Source organism: Natator depressus, chromosome 15 (assembly GCF_965152275.1).
Source record: "Natator depressus isolate rNatDep1 chromosome 15, rNatDep2.hap1, whole genome shotgun sequence".
Taxonomy (NCBI): Eukaryota; Metazoa; Chordata; order Testudines; family Cheloniidae; genus Natator; species Natator depressus.
The window spans coordinates 11,550,909-11,570,179 of record NC_134248.1 but is presented as its reverse complement, the minus strand read 5'-3'; the positions used below and the strand labels follow the sequence as shown (position 1 = coordinate 11,570,179).

Below are 19,271 nucleotides of genomic sequence, written 5' to 3'. Positions count from 1 at the left end.
CAAAAAACCTTCCTTAACCTACAGTTAAGTTTGCCTCATTATGCCCTTCCAGACCAGAACATAGAGTTCAGCAAAACTCAAACTTGTAAAAATGAGGCAATTCAGAGTTAAGCACAACCCCAACTCTGTTTTCTGGGATCTAGCAGTCGCCCTTACATGGACTCCAGCTGCATTCTCTGTATGAATAGTGGAGGGATTATGTGGAGCAGCTTGGCAGAGCTCTGCTTTATTATATGAGGCCACTTGGGGGGCTGTACCCCTCTAGGGTGTGTGTAAGCCTCTTTCCCTGAGCCTAGTGTGTGTGATCCAAGGAAAGAGGTGCCTGTGTACCTTGAGAGATTCAGCACTGCCCTGCCTTGAGTAGCTTGTGTAATTGGCGGGGCACAGGAGTGTTCTTGTTATGGGGTGTCAGCAGTTAGATGGGAGATGAGTGTGGACTGGGGGTTTAATGGCGGACAAGTGAAAGCATAGTGTTAGACAGCATGTGCATAAGGCATGTGGTATGCTTCTTGTGGAGTAGGCTAGTTTGAGTGTGGGACAGCTATAGATTGCTTTTGCACTCTACTGAACAGGAGCTGAGTGCAAGTATGTGCTATGGATGTATTGGAGCATTACTCAAAGATGGTAGAGTTGCAGTTGTGTGAATATATACCTTAACTTTTCATTTCCTGGTTTTCAGAAGGTTGAGTTTTGCTGAATTCTGTGTTCTGCAAAGGTATGAGATACCAAAGGGCAACCGTAACTCTGAGTTAATGAAGCTTTCTGTCAGTGAATTTCCTAGGTTTTTTTTGTTTTTGTTTGTTTGTTTGTTTGTTTTTTAACAGAAAAATGTTGTTAGTAGGAGTTAGTGGTCATTAAAGCTGTTACCAGGTAGATTTGCCATGAGATGCTGCTATGGCCAGGTACTGGTGATAATACCAAGCTCTTAACTCATAATTTTTATCAGCATATTTCAAAGAACTTTGAGGAAGGAAATGTTGTTATCCCCATTTTACAAATGCGGGAAACGGAGACAGAGAGAGGTGAAAGTGACTTGGCTAAGTCATCCAGCAGACCAATAGCAGGGCCAGGAATAGAGCCCAGGATTTCTGAGTCCCAGTCCACAGTTCTCTTGACTGGGTCACACGATTGCTGTGTGATTCTTAAATGCCCCACGCCTTTCCTGTATATTTTGTTATAGTGGAATGAGGATAAATAGTCATACATTTAAATGTTTGAGTTTGTAGATATTAACAGGGTCACTTAGTGTATAAAAAGCAAGGTTTTTAGGGGCTGTCGTCAGAGTTTTTCCTTACCCCTCTGGGTCACACGATGGTAAGAAGGTGTCTCCTGGGCCTGAATCTGTTGTAAGTGTTTTGGCCAGTATTTATAACTGTACTGTTGTGGGTTATAGAATATAGCTGTATATCCATATATCTATACTTTGGATGTAACGAGCACCAAGTGGCCTTTGGGACTAATAAAGGAATGCTTATGTGACCACTAACTCATAGTAAACCTTAAACTTATAAGGAAAATATTTTCCAACAAAGTGGCTACACTATGGCCAAATCTACATTGTAAATGTTGATTGACCTAGCTATGTTGCTCAGGTGTGTGAAAATTTGGCACCATGAGCTCTACACTGAGGTTGAGCTAAGCCCCAGGGTAGACGTGGCTAGGTCGACGGAAGAAGGGTTTTGTCAACCTAGGTACCACCTTTTCGAGAAGTTGATTGACTGCACTGGCGGAAAACCGCCTTCCATTGATGTAGGAGGCTACACTGCTCAACTACCATGGCACAGCTCCAACACAATATCTGTGGCACTGTAGTGTAGACATGGTCTATGGCACTATGGCTGTGCTGTTGTAGCACCTGTTGTATAGACATGGCCTCAGTTTACACACAATCAGTGTGGAACAAGAGAGCCTATTCTTGGGTGCCCTTTGGAGAATTTTAATAAAGGAGAGTGTGTCCTAAGTGTAAAGTCTATAAATGTATAGGACTCTGTCCTAAAGTCAGACTGTTATGAGACCTCCGTCGATCAGACTGTGACATGCACATAAGGAAATGACAACTTACGCAATCAAATGACTGTAGATAGTGCAGTGCCTTGTAGTGTAGTAAGACACTTTTGAATTCAGTGTGGTGTCAAACCAAAAGAACGCACAGATCTTAGAGAGAGAGCTGCTAAGACATATCACTCATGGCACCCACACTCACTGGATGAGTAGGTTGTACTAGCTTCTGCAAGAGCTCTGTCCATCTCAGAAGGATAAGCTCATTAGCACTAGAACACTTCGCTTTCATTTTCTAATAACTTGGGCCTGTAGTCCCATCCAGTGGCAGCATATGGTGGGACCAAGCTTCAGGAACATGTTTATTCACTGACTTTGAACAGGCATATTTCTCCTGTTCCCCTTCTCAGATGTCTCCTCTTCAGATGCATAGTTGTGGAAAAGCTTAAACTGTAAATTTTAAATGTGTAATTCTTGAGAGAAGCTCCTCACTGTGCTGGCTTGTTAAGAGCTTCACTGTGCGTGTTCAGAGTGGCAGAGCCACTTGGCATCATGGTTCCAGAATTCACAAAGTGACAGGGAAAGAGATGCAGAATCTAAGCTCTAGATAGTCCATAGAGTGATTCTAAAAATAAAGGGACAAGATGTTTCACAAGACTCATAATGGACATGGACCCTCTAACCTCTACATTTGAGTCTGCATCAAATGAGTTGTCACTGAAAGAAGTTCTCTTGTGACAGCTGTTTACTGACCTGTTTGAGATGAAATGTTTCTGGGGCCAAATGGTCACACTACAGAGTCTACCAACAAAGTTGGCAAGAGGCCATTTGAATTGACCATGGTGACCGAACTCCTTTCTCCATTGTAAACATTCCTTCCAGATCAAAGTTGATGCATGTTGGCAAGTCTCCAGAGCCCATGTTCTCTCTCTGGCATGATACAAATAAACTCTTATTAACTTCAGAAGGAGCTATTGGTATCTGGTAGGGGAAGAATTGGGCTCCACGGCACTCATCCAGCTCCTCTACCAGCACTAATTCTCTGTTTTAAAAAAAAAAAAAAAGAGAGAGAGACAGAACTTTGTAAACAGGCTGTAGAAAATCTGGGCCCAGGCAGTATATAAAACAGAAGATGACATCAGAATTTAAAAAGTGAACTAACTGTAACAGAATATTGTAAAATCTTAACTGGAATAAATCTTGCCCCAAATAACATTGCAAATAAGAACATGATATGAAGCAAATTGTATTCACAGTCACAAACATGGTAGAAATGGAACAAAATATATATATGTGATGAAGCCATTAATAAATTGTACTGGGAAGGATGGACCAGAGATCCACACACAATACCTCCCTCAAAGGGCGAATCTCTGTAGGAGGATTGATATTTTGAAAGGGGAAAAAAAATCAAGATAAACTGGATTAAACATTTAAATAACCCAAATCTTGTGAGAGAAGTTGGTGAAAAACTGTTAGAGTAGGCTAGGAGGTAATGGGTTCAGTAGGAATTTCACAATTATCTTTGAGATAATTAATTTATTTGTGGGTCTGCTTCTGAATGTACAGCTTATCTAGATGTAATTTGTTTAATTATATACACTTACATGGTAAAATATGTCCATATTTAGACACCTGTCTCTTTTGTGTTATATATAGCGTGCTGACTGACTGTAGTTTCTCCTGGCGGAAGAACCTCTCTCTGAGGAAGACTCTGGTCATCTGGAAACAGCCACCCTTCAGAACCTTTTTCACTGGTATGTGAGGGATCTTTTTCTCCTATATTTTTTCAGTTGCAGGTGCTATCTCCAAATACAGCAGTTCAAAGCTGAAGTAATAGGTGATTACAAATAGGTAAGTCTTGTTGGGGGTACGATGGCCTAGTGAAGAAAGCAAAAGACTGAGTTAAGAGACTGCATTCAGTTTCTGTCTGTACCATGAACTTACTGTGTAACCTTGCAAAAATCACTTCACTCTATGTGCCTCTGTTTTCCTATCTGTAAAATGAGAATATTTACCCATCTCATAGGAGTTTTGATAAGGCTTAATTCTTTGTCAAGTTCTTTGAAATCTTTGGCTAGAAGGTACTATAGCAACACAAAGTATTACATTAGTATGTGAAAGGAAGAAATGTTAAATGAAGGCGAATTGGTAGTAATAGAATCTCTTTTTCCCCATTACTTTAAATAGGGATGTAATTGGTATATACATACTTGGAATATTGTGTGTATATTGCTCTTGGAATCAGTGCCTGTGTTTCCAGTGTATTTCCTCTCATAAAACTGGCAAATCTCCACTTCTCACTGTAGAAACTGTCTATGCGGAAGGTAGATAAAACTTTGATTGACCTCATATTGGCTAATACTAGGGAAGGAGAATTTTTAACTTAAGCAGCAAGAGTGTTTCAGACAAATAGTCTAGACCTCTATTGTAAGCTTCCCCAATCATGGGAAACAGCTTCCTTTTTGTTGACCCTGATCTGCCATTACCTGTGGAGGAATAGATTGAAATGACAGTAATTCTAATATCCTGGGACCAACACGGCTACAACAGCACTGCAAACAGCTATTCAAGAAAGGTTTCTCCAGAACACTGCTCAACCTCTGCTAAAGCAGGAAAAGCAGAATTGATCTCATTTTCAACCATGCAGGGGGATGTTTCCCCAGAAACTAGAAATACTTTTGTTGGGGTGGAGTTGAGGGTATTTTAGTTACCTGGAAATCTTGACTGCAGCATGTGGTTTTTCTTTTGAGTTGTTTTTTGCACTCTTTAGTCCCTATGATCCTCAAAGCTTTGCATCATAGCTGCCTTCCTTTCCATCTGAGGATGGTAGTCACAGTTACAGAGCTAGCTGCACTTCTTACCCCTCTCTGGCCTGTGAATGCAGCCAACTTAGGTCTTGGTTCTCTAACCCTTACCTCTCTCTGAGTGGAATCTTGTGATTCTCCCAATCTTAAACCGGGTCCTAGGGTATGATATTGTGCATCAGCCATGCTTACCCAAGCAGCTCTGACTGGGTTCAGTACCTGCAATTCCTTTGTTTGGGAGCTTGTGACCAGTGGTGAATAGTGACCAACCAGACTTCTTAAACTGAAGTATTGTTTAATATTAACAGGAGGGACAAAGCATCACACGAGAGAGAGGATTTTAAAACAACAAAAGGTCTACACCTGTGTCCATGTTAGCTAGAGTCCTAGGCAGGCTTATTTATTCCAGACTCTGAACCTCTGGAAACTGAGTTCACCTTAGTTCTTCCTCTGTCCTTTGAGGGATTGCCTCTTTAAATCTAGACAAAGTTCTTTGTTTTGTCTGCTCACAGGCTTTGACCGGCTACCCCAAAACCAGGTTGGTGAGCTGTGGAAGGGGTCAAGCCAGAGCATGAAAGTGAATGGCTCTTGCATTGTCTCTTAAATGTTTGCTGGGAAGCGCATTTCAGGATCTACAGTCTCCCTAACAATACTGTTATTGAATTAACTTATAACCATACAGTAGACATCACAATAATCAGGTCAGCACATAATATACATAACTTATCACAGGCAATTTCAAAATCATCTCAAGTATCAATTGCACTTCCTTTGGAACTCATTGATGGTACTTTTTAATCTACCAGAGATTATACTGTTGTTTAATGCAAGGAACTCCCTCTCTTTCCCCGGAGCTGTGTGGTTCACTGCAGTGCTTTTCATCTTGGTGAGAGGGAGGCTGGGCCTCAAACGTATAGCTGCATAGCAGGATGGAGCACTAACCATAAAGCTATAGGAACCAGGTGTTCCAGATTTACCTCTTTTTCTAGTTGGGTTGTTTGAAGCACAAGGAAATTAAGATACGCAAATCAAACAACAAGCTAGTGTCTGAATCATTCTTATTACACAGTACCTTCCTAGCTCCTAAGCCTTTGCTCTAGAATACATTTCCTTTTAAATTACTAATACTGGGCCATTAAGTGTACTCTAGGAAATTTTTAAAGGGCTGGTATTGGCAATGTCCTGTTTCCGCAAATACTGAAGCTCAGAACTGCTATTCTTTTGATACCCGTTTTAGAACCAGTCAAAGTAATTGAGTCAGCATTTTGTAAGAGACTTGGAATGATGTTGGGTCATTAATGAGCAAGTCTCATCTTTCTGTAGACTGGTTTCATGATTTGTTCTGACCTGCTTTGATAGCTAATTGCTTGTGAGTACCTGTGGCAAAAAGCCTGTGGCCCAAGAACCAAGCCAGATCTGTCTATCTTGCAGCTCTTGCTGGACAGAAATTGTGAAGATGAAGGAGTATGTATGGATGCAGACTGAGCTCTGTGTAATAGCATAGTCGTAGATAATAAATCTGACAGTTAAAATGGCATGGTTTATCAATATGAAACCTTCTGAGAGGATAGTTCTGAGTTTTGCGCTGTGAAATGAATGATTTAGTATGGGGACATCAGGCTTAACATATCGTGAATAATATGAAGAAAAGCAGCAGAGCTTAGCAGATAGGTTAGCAGGCTAAAACCTGGGTGTTGTTTTTTTTTTTTTTTTTTTTTTTTTTTTAAAACATACCTCCCTCAAGACAGGACATAAATTGTGACCTTGAAGTCAAATTTCAGCCATGTGATAGCTATGAAACAAGTGGAAGGATTAAAGACAACATAAAGTTGCTTAGAACTCCACGTTACTTGTAGTCTTAACTACTCTGAACTTGGGAATCAGGGCAGGGCTAAGGGAGGGACCATTGCCTTTCCAGAGCAATGTTGAAATCCAGCATAATTTTCCATATAGCTGGAGCAAGGCTTAAGACGCAGTGGCATGTACAGAATAATGTTTACCCTCATAGTTATGCTGGGCATGGCCCTCTCACTTTGAGGGCAAATATCACAGTTCATTTTCATATAACTGTTTATTTAAGAAGTTTGATAAATTCTTGCCATGTAAATATCAGAAACTAAATGATGATCATTATAACTGTGAGCTTTTTTATTGTGTTTAGACAAACATCATGGAGTAATATAATCAAATCTCTCATTAACAAGGTGTCACCATATTACAGAGTGAGCCTCTTAGCACCATCCAAGATGTGTTGTTTCTGGTGATTTTATTAAATTCAGTGAGACTACTGACTCTACTCCTATTTATCAAACCAGGCAAGTATCAAACATTAATATTTAAAAATATTGGACAGGTGTGCTGGTTTTTCTGCAGGCGAATGTACATGAGAAAAACATAAGAATGGCCATACTGGGTCAGACCAATAGTCCATCTAGCCCAGTGTTCTTCATTGCAAGGCCCGCAAGCCAGTGGCGGCTCCCATCGACCCTAAGTGCAGCTCCCTAAATTCCCTCTAAGCTGCGTGGCTGCGCAGCAGGCTACAAATAGCCGCGCAGCAGCTCTAAAGGGCCATGCAGTAGGGACCTGGAGAGGAGAGGGGTAGGAGTGGGTGGGAACTGTGGAGGGGAGCAAGTTGGGCCTTGCAGGGCTACTGTGGGCCTCTCCCTCGGCCCCGGAGCTCCCATGCTGCCTGCCGGCAGAGGGAAGAAAGAGCCCCTTCCCCAGAGCTAGCTGCTGCCGGCAGGGAGAGGGCTGGGGGGAGTTCTCTGGCCCCAGCCCCAAGGCAGCCTGACTGCACCCCAAACTCCTCATCCCCGGCCCCACCCCAGAGCCCACACCCCCAGCCAGAGCCCGCACCCCACCCTCTGCCCTACCCTGGACCACCTCTCACGCTCCGAACCCCTCGGCCCCACCTCATGTGGCTCTCACATTGAAGGTTTTTTTCCAAAGTGGCCCACACTTCAAAAATAGTGAAGAGTACTGATCTAGCCCATTGTCCTATCTTCTGACAGAGGCCAATGCCATATGCTTCAGAGGGAGTGAACAGAACAGGGCAATTTATTGGGTGATCCATCCTGTCGTCCAGTCCCAGCAACTGGCAGTCAGAGGCTTAGGGACAACCGGAGCATGAGGTTGCGTCTCCGACCAGCTTGGCTAATAGCCATTGATGGACCCATCTTCTGTGAACTTATCACATTCTTTTTTTTAACCTAGTTATAGTTTTGGCCTTCACATTGTCCCCTGGCAATGAATGCCACAGGCAGAGTGTGTGTTGTGTGAAGAAGTACTTTCTTTGTTTTGTCCAAGGATTGAATAAATAGCAACCAGATATCTAAATATCTATTTGTCTTCTGTCTGCTTTGTTGGGTATGTAATTGCTGCCTTAATTTCCTGATAACTACCACCTGCCATATTTTTTTCTTTAGTTTTGGACGCTTTTTGTTTTTTCCAGTGAGAGGTTATCAGTAGTCTAGCAGTTACTAGCAGATGGAAGATTAATTCTTTTCTTTGAGTGTGATCAGGTCTACAAGGAAGCCACAGGAGGATTACAAAAAGATCATTTGGTAATAAATATCCAACAACTTATTATTTGTAACCCAGTGTTACATTCCAGTGCCCTCTAATAATTGGACTTATCCACCATATATACATAAAATCTTTCTACCACAATTTCTCCAACATTTCTCCTCGTTTAGTCTATGCATATATTTTTAACCTGACTGGTACCTCAAGTACCTCTGAAACAGTATCTTGAAGAAATTTTGTTTTAGTTTGCTAAAGACTGAGGTTGCAGGTCCTCTTTTCCAGATCAAACCCCTTTCCTCTAGGGTAGTTTGTCTATCTAGGTCCTTTTCCCAGCATGTGATATATGGACTTTTTTTGTTAGGAAGGCTGTCTGCGAAGATTTATATAAATTAGATTTTTGAGGAGGGCTTTCTAATCATCTAGAAGCCATTGCTTCTATTAAAATTAGCTTTCTATATAAAACAACTTTGCTAGAAAGTTGAGAAACAATACCTAATTTGAAGGTACTGGTACCATAGGAGAGTGGGCCAGTTAAAGTTAATTTTGATTTCTAAAGAAGTTTTAAAAAATTCTTTGGTGAACAGCTGGTCAACCATGCATGTATTTGATGTCTCTCCCAATTTTTAAAATTCTCTGGCTCATGAGTTGAGTTAAAATATGGATTATTTGCAGTGAGCATCATTGGCAATGGAAAAGAATTCATTTTATCTCTCTAGTTCTATCCCAAACCCATAGAATAGCCTTTGCTCAAGGATGTTTATACATTTCTGAATGGTGCAATTCTTTTAAATGAATCCATAGTAACCTATTAATATTTACACAGCTACAATTTTCTTGTTCAATAAAGTCCCAGTGTTTGGGATTTGAGCACTCCCAACCCACTGTTGCTCTGTACAGTTCACTTTTGGTGTGTGTGTTGTGTGTGTGGTGATGGAGGAGGAAGTGTTGCAGCAGGGTCTTATGTCCTGCCCTGTGTCCAGAGAAGGAAAATTCCACTTATCCTTGTTTGCGGACCCCAATTAAGAGGTTAGAAGGGGGTCTGAAACAACTTATGAGTTTGATCTTGTCCTTACAGAGTTCTAACATTAATATGAAGACATAACCTTATTCAGATGCTGTTTCCTCTTGTTTAAATCTGCCTAGACACAAGCTTTCCTTAGCTCCTTGCTCAGCTCACTGCTGAACTCCCGTCACTCTTAATATCTTTAGGGAACAGGGTGTTCAGCTGAAGTCACTGGGCAGTATCAGCTGTACTGAATGTGGCACCATTGCAGAAATTAGTTACTTATTCTGGCAGTCTTGTCACCTTGGAGTTTGAAAACCTATTTTGTCCTTTATGAGGAGATGGAGGTTCATCCAGAAAAAATAACTTGACTTAGGCACAACATGTTGCACTGCCATTCCAAAGATCGGCACTCGTGCTGGGGAGTGTGGAAAAGATAAAACTTCCAGTCACTCTTGAGCAAGTGGAATTCAAGGTACTAAATTTTTACCCATGAAGCTCTAAATGGTTTGGGATCTGGTTACCTGGGAGAATTTCCTCCTCATGCCATACTATCACAGCTGAAATCAGGAGAGACTCTTGAGCTGGAGTCCCTGGATATAAATAGGAGGGAGCTCTTCTCTGAGAGGTGCTTTGACTTTGGAACTTGCTACCCTTTTATTTCACCAGAGCCTAGATTTGTTCGCTTCTGAGCACACTGCAAAGTCTGTCCTTTTTTTTTTCCACTTTGATTTTAGGGGAGGTGGGCAGCTGAGTGTTAGAGGGCTTCGATGGATATCTTTTTATGTATGGGAAGTTGTTCATATTTATTTACTAAGGCAGGTGACCAGAGCACAGGATGGGTGGCTATAGATATTTTTATAAATTTAAAGAGATAAATAAATGAGACTTTTCCCCCCAAACATGTAACAATTTTAAATTTTCCCCATCCTTTACTGAATATCTTCCTCTTGATGTAAATTTTTTTCCTGGAGCTTCATAACCTTTTTGCCACATTCTTTATTTTTTCCCTTAGCATGAGTATCCCAAAGTGAAGATTTAATCTATTTTCTCTTAAGTACACTATACGTAAGGCTAAGATTTTGTCATGGATATTTTTAGTAAAAGTCACAGACAGGTCATGGGCAATAAAGAAAAATTAACAGAAGCACGTGATGTGTCCCTGACTTTTACTAAAAATATCTGTGACAAAATGGGAAGCTGTGGGGGCCCGGCTGGGAGCTCTGGGGCCCCTCTCCACCCATGGGGGCTCAGAGTTCCAGGGTCTCCTCTGCCCATCACTGGGAGCTGTGGGTTCCAGCCACCCCCGGAGGCTAGGAGCCCCCTGCCACCCACGGCGGCCGGGAGCAATGGACTACCCCCCGCCAGCAGTGGCCGGGGAGCTTGGGGGCCGTAGCTCCCGGCCACTGCAGGCAGCGGCAGGGCCCTTCAGCTCCCAGCCTCGGCGTGCTGAAGTCACGGAGGTCTTTGGAAGTCACAGATTCCGTGACCTTCGTGACAAAGTCGTAGCCTTAATTATACTTAAAGACAGATTTTAAGGCACGTTGATCAGTGTACACTTTTTTAAGTTTACATGCATAAAAATGAAATTAAGTAAAGTAAACAAGACTTCAGTGAGGCAAAAACTTGATAAGTTTCCTTTTTTAGTATAAGCACTGGAGGTTAGTTGAGCATCCAAGCACAAGAATGATGCATACTAGGCTAGTTGTTTTTTGCTCGTGGTTAAAACTTCACAGATTTTGATAAACCATCTGACCATTGTGTTGCCACATTGCTAGAAAGGGATTTGGTACTTTTTAGATACCTAACGATTCAATATATTCGTTTCTTAAATAATGTACTAGTTTGTAGGTGATCCCTAACCTCAGGGCCCAGTGCTATTTGTTGACTTCAGTGGGAGCAGGAGCAGGCCCTTTATGTTTTGATTCTAGTTCATCCACTCTTCAAAGGAATGCTATGGACATGATACCCAGTTCTTTGGCAAATGGATTCTGAGACCTTGTTTCTTGGGCAGTGCTTCCTTACTCCCCACTGAATCTAGTTTGTCCACACCCAGATAGATTTTTTCCTTTGGTAGTTCTTTCTGAAACCAAGTGATTCTTATTCACTAGTGCTGCCTCTTTGATGTGGTACATTATTGAGAAATCTCAGCTTGGCTGCAGTATGAATGTCAGAATTATCAACACATTTTAAAATACTCAATTAGCTTGTTAGACCTGGGTTTTTAAATTTTTTTGGTATAAAGATTTTGGGAGGAGAACACTTTCTGCTGTCACTTTCCCTCATTTGTTTTGTGCTGCTATTATAATGTACTGGTATTAGCATTAATTATTATTGCTCTCTCATTGTTGCTCTGTAACAATGCAGCATAGAAGTATCCTCCTTGTCAGAAAATGGAAACATTTCAATGTGTAAGGCTTGTTTCTTGTGCAAGAGGAGTTTGCCAATTAACAATTAGCGACATTAGTGGTTCTCAACCTTTTCCATACCATGACCCAATGCTACAAGAGAAAAAAAGTTTCAGGCACACCCCTCCTCCCCTGCCTGCATCTAACCATAGGGTTTCAGGATTCCCCTTACCATATAGCCATAATGAAAGGTATGGTGGTTGGGACCTCTATGGTGAGAACAACAAAGCTATATTACACTGTAATTGTATATAATGCCTTGTTTCTGTCTCCAGCAGCTGATTATTCACTGTAAAAACATCTAATATTTAACCACGGTGAAGTAGCACCTCTTTGAGGGACCCCATATATAAAGATAGAAAATAAATCTAAAATACTGTGATGTGGAGCTGTTTGTTCCTTGCCCAAGATTGGGCAATGTACCATGTTAACATGAATCCTGATGATCCAGCCTAGATCAGTGACTGATCCTCATGTATGAGGTTAGGTGTTCTTACTTCATAGTCATTGATCTCTAGGACCATGTGCCCAGCTGACAAGGGAGAAAAAAGATACAGACTATTTGAAGAAGGGAAGGCAAATGTAGAAAAAAAGATAGTTGGAAACCATAAAAGAAACCCAGGGGGCTATATAAATGGAAGCTATGAAAAATAGATGATGTGAAGAGCAGACAGATTACAGGAAAGGTAGAGTAGAGGAAATGAATACAAAGCCAAAGATAGAGAAAGGGAATCAGAAAAGCAAATGAAGCATAGGCAAACTGTGTTGCAGGGGGACAGCAGGAGGAGTAATTACTCCTGGGGGAATTCTGTGCCACTGTGCATGCACAGAATTAATGTTCCCCGCAGATTTCTCTGCTTCCCCACAGAAAAATGACTTTCTGACAGGGAAGCAAAGGGAAGCCACAAGAGTGGTCATACGACCCGCCCCAGCAGTATGTTTCAGGTGCCCAGGGCAACCAGCAGAGAGGTAAATCACTGTGGAAGGGGCGGGACTGAGGAAGACCCGGCTGGTGGCTCCAAACCTGCGCCAGGCTCAACTGCTAGTCCTGGCTGGGCTGGGGAGGACCCACCCCCATATTTCTCCCCCGGTTGTAGCTCTGCAAACTCTCTCCCCATGCTTCCTGCACCCATCTCTCCTCAGCTGTGCGGGTGGGGGGATCACTGTACAGGGAGCTGCTCCCCCATCCAGACCCCCATGCATCCAGACCCCTTCATACTCAGACCATCCCACTGAGCCTCAACCCCTCCCCCCCCGCACCCTGAGCCCCACTCCCCTTGTACCTGGACCACCCCAACAAGTCACCCGGATTTCCATTCCACTGAGCCCTACTCCCCCAGCATCTGGAACCCCCCCACACCCAGACCCCCCTGCCGAGCTCTATCACTCCCCCTCCTCCCCCCCGCTGAGCCTAAACCACCTTCACCTGGACCCCCCCGGCACAGTTCCATTACTATTGCACCCAGAATCCCCCAACAAGCCCCTGTGCATCCAATCCCCCCTGCACCCAGGTCCCCCTCTGAGCCACGTGCACCCAGATTGCCTGCCCCTCACAACCCACACCTGGATTCCCCCACACTAAGCTCTTCCACACTTGGATCCTGCCTTGCTGAACCTGGCACGGAGAGGCAGGGCCTTGGGATGTTTCTGGGGCAGGCCTGGTCCTTGCGCTGTATCAAGGTTGGGTTCAGCCTCACCGCTGAGTCCATGTCCTGGGGCGGGAGCAGCACAGTGATCTCCCACCTCTGTGCAGCCAGTGCCATGCTCCCCAATGGAGTCTCCACATTTATTTGACAAATAAAATTTGCAGAATTTTGCAGAATTTTAAAACCTTGTGTGCAGAATTTTTAATTTTTTGGCACAGAATGCCCTCAGGAATAATTACAGTAATGCATATATCAAATGGACGGAGAAATAGAGGAGAAAGATTGGAAAGAGTATTTAAATGTGGAGTAACATAAGAGCACATTTAAAAAACACACAAAAAAAACCCCATCCGTAGCCGTTGCAGTTTGTTAAATGCTTCCATCCTGCACACACTGGGAATAGCATGTTGAACAACTATGTTTCTTATTAGTGGTGAGTATCCCTGTCTGTCACAAGGGAGACTGGGGTTCAATTCAACAATGGGGAGGCTGCCCTTGGAGGTCAGATTAGATTATCTAAGGATCCCTTTTGTTCTAAAGTCTATGAAATTACAGCCTTACTTAAATGTGTTTGATGCTAGCTACAAGGTTCCAATGCAGCTTCCCTGAGTAGTGTTGACAGGATTGTATCGCTGAGAACTGTGCTAACCAAATGGTATTATAGATCCCCACTTCCTAGTGGGAGGGGTATAATACAGTTTGATACCATCCCTGCCTGCTTGGGACGGAAATTGTGTAAGCAGTAACCATATTTAAATATTTTTATAGTTAGAACAGTTCTGCTTCTGCTGTGGAAAGAGCCTTCATCTTTACATTTCTGCTAGAATTCAAGTATACTTCCCATCTAAGATGTTTGCTTGAAATGGGGTCAGGTGACATTCACCACTCCAGTGAATATTTAAAATCCAGGGAGGAGTTCTGGATATGATCTTCTGGTTTTGGTCAGTATCATGCCAGTGTCAGCCTTCAGCTAATTTCTTGTGATATGTCTGTTTAAAGTAAAAATCTGGGTTTGTACTGGAAATATTGTCAGCTCCTTTCCTCATGCATCATGGGTGCTGTTTTCATCAGGCCCCAGCCAAACAATCTGAGAAAACAAGATTTTCATGATTTCCAGAGTGTCTTCTGATATGGAGGCTGGGGATCAGTGATGCTTTAAATCACAAGTTATGCTTTCAGGAAGTGGCTGCTGGTGGCACAGGTCAGCAGTGACCCATCTTTATGTATGTGCATCCTCAGTAACAGGACCTTGTACGCATTTTGTGTGTCAGTGGAACATGACAGCATGCATACACAGTGACACACAGTCCTCTCTAACATTCTCAGCATCTGATCTGACCTTCCTCCCTTATAACTTCGTCTTTACTCTTTAGCTGTCCTGTTTCCTAAAGATCTGCCTCTTCTTGTTAGACAGGAGAAAGCTTCACACTGCACCGGTAGTGCGAACATTCCGACTGCGCCCTCTCCACTTTCTGGTGGCCACAGGTGGGGGATATGCAGGATACAGACACTATGAAAAGTACAAGGAGGAGCAGCTGGAGAAAATGGGCATTGAGATACCGATCAAGCTTGCAAGCAAATGGGAGGTAAGATATTTGTGATGGGTTTGTACCACATGCCACATTTTGCTACAAACTTTTCTGCTGCCTTTCAACAAGGGAAAAATTGGATTGTGTTCTGTTACCAGAACCGACAGAAGACATAAAGCGTTTTTCCTCACCTCCCAGTCCTGCTTGCTAAAGCCAATGTAATGACATGTTAAGAACTGTAGGTGTCTCTCATTTCTTAGTACAGCCAACACATTTCCTCTACCAATTGCTGTAACAGATGCAGCTTGGATAGTTTAAGTCCGTTTCTTTTTCACTTGTATCTTAGTGATAGAATTAAAAGATGATTGGCTGGCATAGAGCATAAGGCGTGGGGTTTGCAGCAATTCTAAAGGAACTTCAGTTCTTGTGCTCAGTAGAAGAAATGTTCTCATGTCCCAGCCTTGGAGTACTCTTATAATGCTAGTGAGTTGTAGCATATCTGAAGATTTAATGCACTTTCAAAATTTGCTAACTGTTGTGTATTGAAATGGAAATCTAGCATAAAAGCCACCCAAAGCCATCCACAGCTAATTTTTTTATTAAAACAGGAAATACAGACAGTATATATGATACAGAATAAAGATACAGACTGGTATTCTGCAGTTACATATATGATCATTGAAAAACATTTTGTGATGAGTTTATTATCCTAGTTGATGATAAGTGTCTCCAGCGCATGTGAAGGAGATTGCTCTGTCTAACCCCTAAACATAGGAGTGGGATTCAGGAATTATTGGTAGTATTCTCACTTCTGCCACTGAGTTGCAGCATGATCTTTTGCAAGTCACACAATCTCTCTATGCGTTCATTTCTTCCCCTGTGAAAGTGTGGGTAATTCTTGTTTACCTCACAAGAAAGTTGAGGCTGAATTAATATTTGTGAAAAGCTTTGAGATCCTTGGATAGGGAATGTACCATGCAAATGTGACTATTATTCAGAATTAGTATGAAGGCAATTCTTATCTAGATCCCTTGTGAACACCTTCTGAGAACTTTCTCGCAGAACAATATCATCTTAATCTCTAATGATTCTAGTTCATCCACACCATTAAAGAGAGCTTGTCCCTTCAAAGGTGGTTCCTTCTCTACTCTAGTGATTGTAGATCTTTAGTGTTGTCACTTTGTCTTTATAAGTTGTCATGAAACTGAAGTATGAATATCAGGTGCATGGACGTGTTCTGTAGTAACCTAAATGACCCATTTTTAGCAAAAAACAGAAAAATTACACAACCCCATATAACTGTCATATCATGTACAGAACATTAAGTACATTATAGAGTTCCACATTGACCAAACAGTTTATCTATATATATGTTAGGTTTGTTTTGTTGCAAAACATACAGGCAGCTAGTTACAAACTACTTTATTTGCCCCACTCTGTTTTTGAGTAAATTTGTCGTTTCTGAAAATGAGGGACTGATGCCAGTGCAGAACATGCTCCTCTGCCTCAGGCTGACCTGTAGCATCCTTCTGTTCCTCTTCCATTTCTGAGTGCTGGGCCAGCTGGTGTGGTTTTGTGTTTTGGGCATATGTATATTAGGGACTAGACTGGAATCCCTAAACTGACTTTTACTTGGGACCCAAATTGGATTTGATCCTAAGAGACCAGATGTGAACAGTTTGTACTGTAACAGTTTGAGGGATTTATCTGCAATCTATCCTCCAGGCTTCCCTTTCCCAAACTGCTTGAACTTATTTAGAATAGGGCTAGTAAAAGATTGTGTGGCTTTATGTACCATAAATTGGACTTGTAAATTTCCGGGAAGTAGTCGTATTTAAAAGGACACTAAAGTATTTTTCATAGTTAAAAATTTTTTTTCATTGTTGAGAAACCCTTTGGAAGTGTGAAATTGGAATATTTCCTTACCAAACTGTTTTTATTCCATTGTGTTAATACTCTGGCTTGTGTTTTTTTGGCGTTGCTTTTAAGTTCTGAGATACAGGCATAGATGCAGCTTTAGACAAGACTGGTACTGAAGGATTTATTTGTGTAGGGAGGAATTGCATAAAGAATTTCAAATGTGTAAGCAGGATTCCAGGTGAGCAGGTACACACACAGCACACTGACGGGTTTTCCCACTCCCTTTCAGATACCTATTTTGTTGGCTTACTCTCCATTGTATGTTTTCATGGAGCGGGGAAGGGAAGGCTGCCAAATGGGAAATACCTGGAAAAGGGAGAAACAATTTTCAGACTTCAAAGAGGGTGTTACAAACAATGGAGGGTTTAAACAAAATAATAGCTATATTGTGCCTTTCCCTGGAAACTGGAGCATCTATTTTTGTTGACTTGTGTTTTTGCATTATTTCCCTTCTGCATTTTTTGGCATCCCTGGAAGCAAACTTGGCAAGGGAGAGAGGAGGGTTATCTCCTTGTTTATAAGGCCAGGGGATGAGCCTGGGGACAGCTTAGAGAGAGAGAGAAAACATGGATGAGAGAGACATTTGAAATGCTGCAGTACTGGCAAAACGCTTCTTATTTGTGCTACGTTCTGTGAAAACCTGCAGGTAGATATGGTCCCTTGTGAAAGAGCTTTGGTTTTAATTCTGTTTAGCAAAGTGTATATATTCATGCACAATCAGAAATAAATTAAAAAATAAGCAATAACTTGTGCCTCAATAATTATTCCTACTTGAATTATTTTAGTATGTAACCATATATATATATATATATATAATGTGTCAATATTGATTCATCTTGATCAACAAAAAAGTAGAATTGGAATATAAAAAAATGAAACTGGGTAGAAGCAATTTCTTCTCTCTGCCTCAAGTATATTTTGAAAACTTTCATACAGGATGTATCATTAATATTTGTCACTAAACAAAGGCTTAAATATGGTCTTCAAGGGTTTGTTGTCTTCTCGTGATTATCCTTCATCAAAGCATTAAACCAGTCCTGAATGGAAGAGCTGTATGCCACATGTAGTTTCTTTAAAGTTGAAATTTTACGTATCTCATTTGTTTTTTCACCACTGATGCTGCACATCATTGAAACTAGGACAGTCATTTTCAGTAACTAGTTCTCAGCACTGGTTTGTTTGAGGATATCACTGCAGTAAAGTGAATATGCTATTTTTCAGTGAATTTTTAAAATCATGAAAATATTCCTATTTATATTAGTTTACAAAATCTTTGTGAGGGAGAGGAAGGACTAAAACAATATTTAACTTAATTTAGGCCCATTGTGCCTTAAATTTTTAATGTATTGCCTCCATTTATGACAGGAAAACAGAGAACACTTGGTTTCTGGCGTGGACCTTTCTTTATAACTTTCCTGGAGACATTATGTGGCTTATAGCTTGAACTGATTAACTTACTAGTATGTCTCTTCTATGATTACTAAAGGGGATTTAGCTTTCATTTAATTAGATGAGGCAAAGCAGAGAGCTCTGAACGAAAGAAGGAGATATTTATCATACAGGTGGAAGAAGGAATTTGAGGCAGTAAGCGCAAATCTATCAGAGAACGTTTCCTGGCCAAGGCCTCTGTGTGCCTAGTATCCTGGATATATAGTATCCAGGAGTAATTCCACTCACTTCCTTCTCTGTTAATACTGTGGCATTGTTGATATACAGATAGCATAATTTACACAAGGAAACCTTGGCCAAAGAGTGAGTTTGGATAAACAGTGTGACAAGATGAGTAGTGTTTAAATAGAGGGGAATTCCTTACTGCTGTCCTTTATTTGCTTCCACAGTTCTTATCTCATTTGTTTTGCAATTCTATTTTTTGTGTAATGGTGGCATAGTAAGAGTGGCAAAAACCAAGTAAAGATACAGCTTTAGAGAGAACCCAGTGAACCTTAGGAGGTGGCACTAGTTTATAGTGACATCTCATATTGTATGCGGCAAATAACAGGGTGAAAACCAGCTCTTCTAGGGGGGGAAGCTTAATATCACAGGCCAAGACTTTAAAAAATAGAAGCCTAAAGTTAGGTCCCTAAATTCATGTTTAGGCATCTGTTGGGTGCTCACCACTTTTGCAAATCAGTGTTTCCTACTGAGATGGGTTGGTAGCAGAGGGATAGTTCTGTCGTGCTGCTTGTGGACAAGTGAGGCAGCGTTACATAGCACCGTTTTAGTAAGGCAGCATATGGTGTTGTAGGAATAGTATTTTCTGTGATGGGAGATCCTGAATCACAGACCAGGATATCCCAAGAAAGAATCCATGAAAAATCCTCCACCTGTGCGACTCCATACCCTGGCTCTTCTGCCTGTGCAGAGTGAAATCCTATCCCTAGACCAGGTGTCCTGTTATGTGTCATACCTTCTCCTCTGTTTTTTCTGGTGCCTGA

General features: G+C 41.7%; 1 protein-coding gene across 1 annotated transcript in view; it reads left to right on the top strand.

Moving 5' to 3' along the window:
* The window catches only part of PISD (phosphatidylserine decarboxylase), a 46,876-nt gene that overhangs the window by 1,179 nt on the left and 26,426 nt on the right, over window positions 1-19,271 (top strand). The window contains exons 2-3 of the mRNA XM_074972850.1: window positions 3,658-3,755; window positions 14,798-14,973. Coding sequence (XP_074828951.1) covers window positions 3,658-3,755; window positions 14,798-14,973 — 274 coding nt within the window. The remainder of the gene's footprint in view (window positions 1-3,657; window positions 3,756-14,797; window positions 14,974-19,271) is intronic.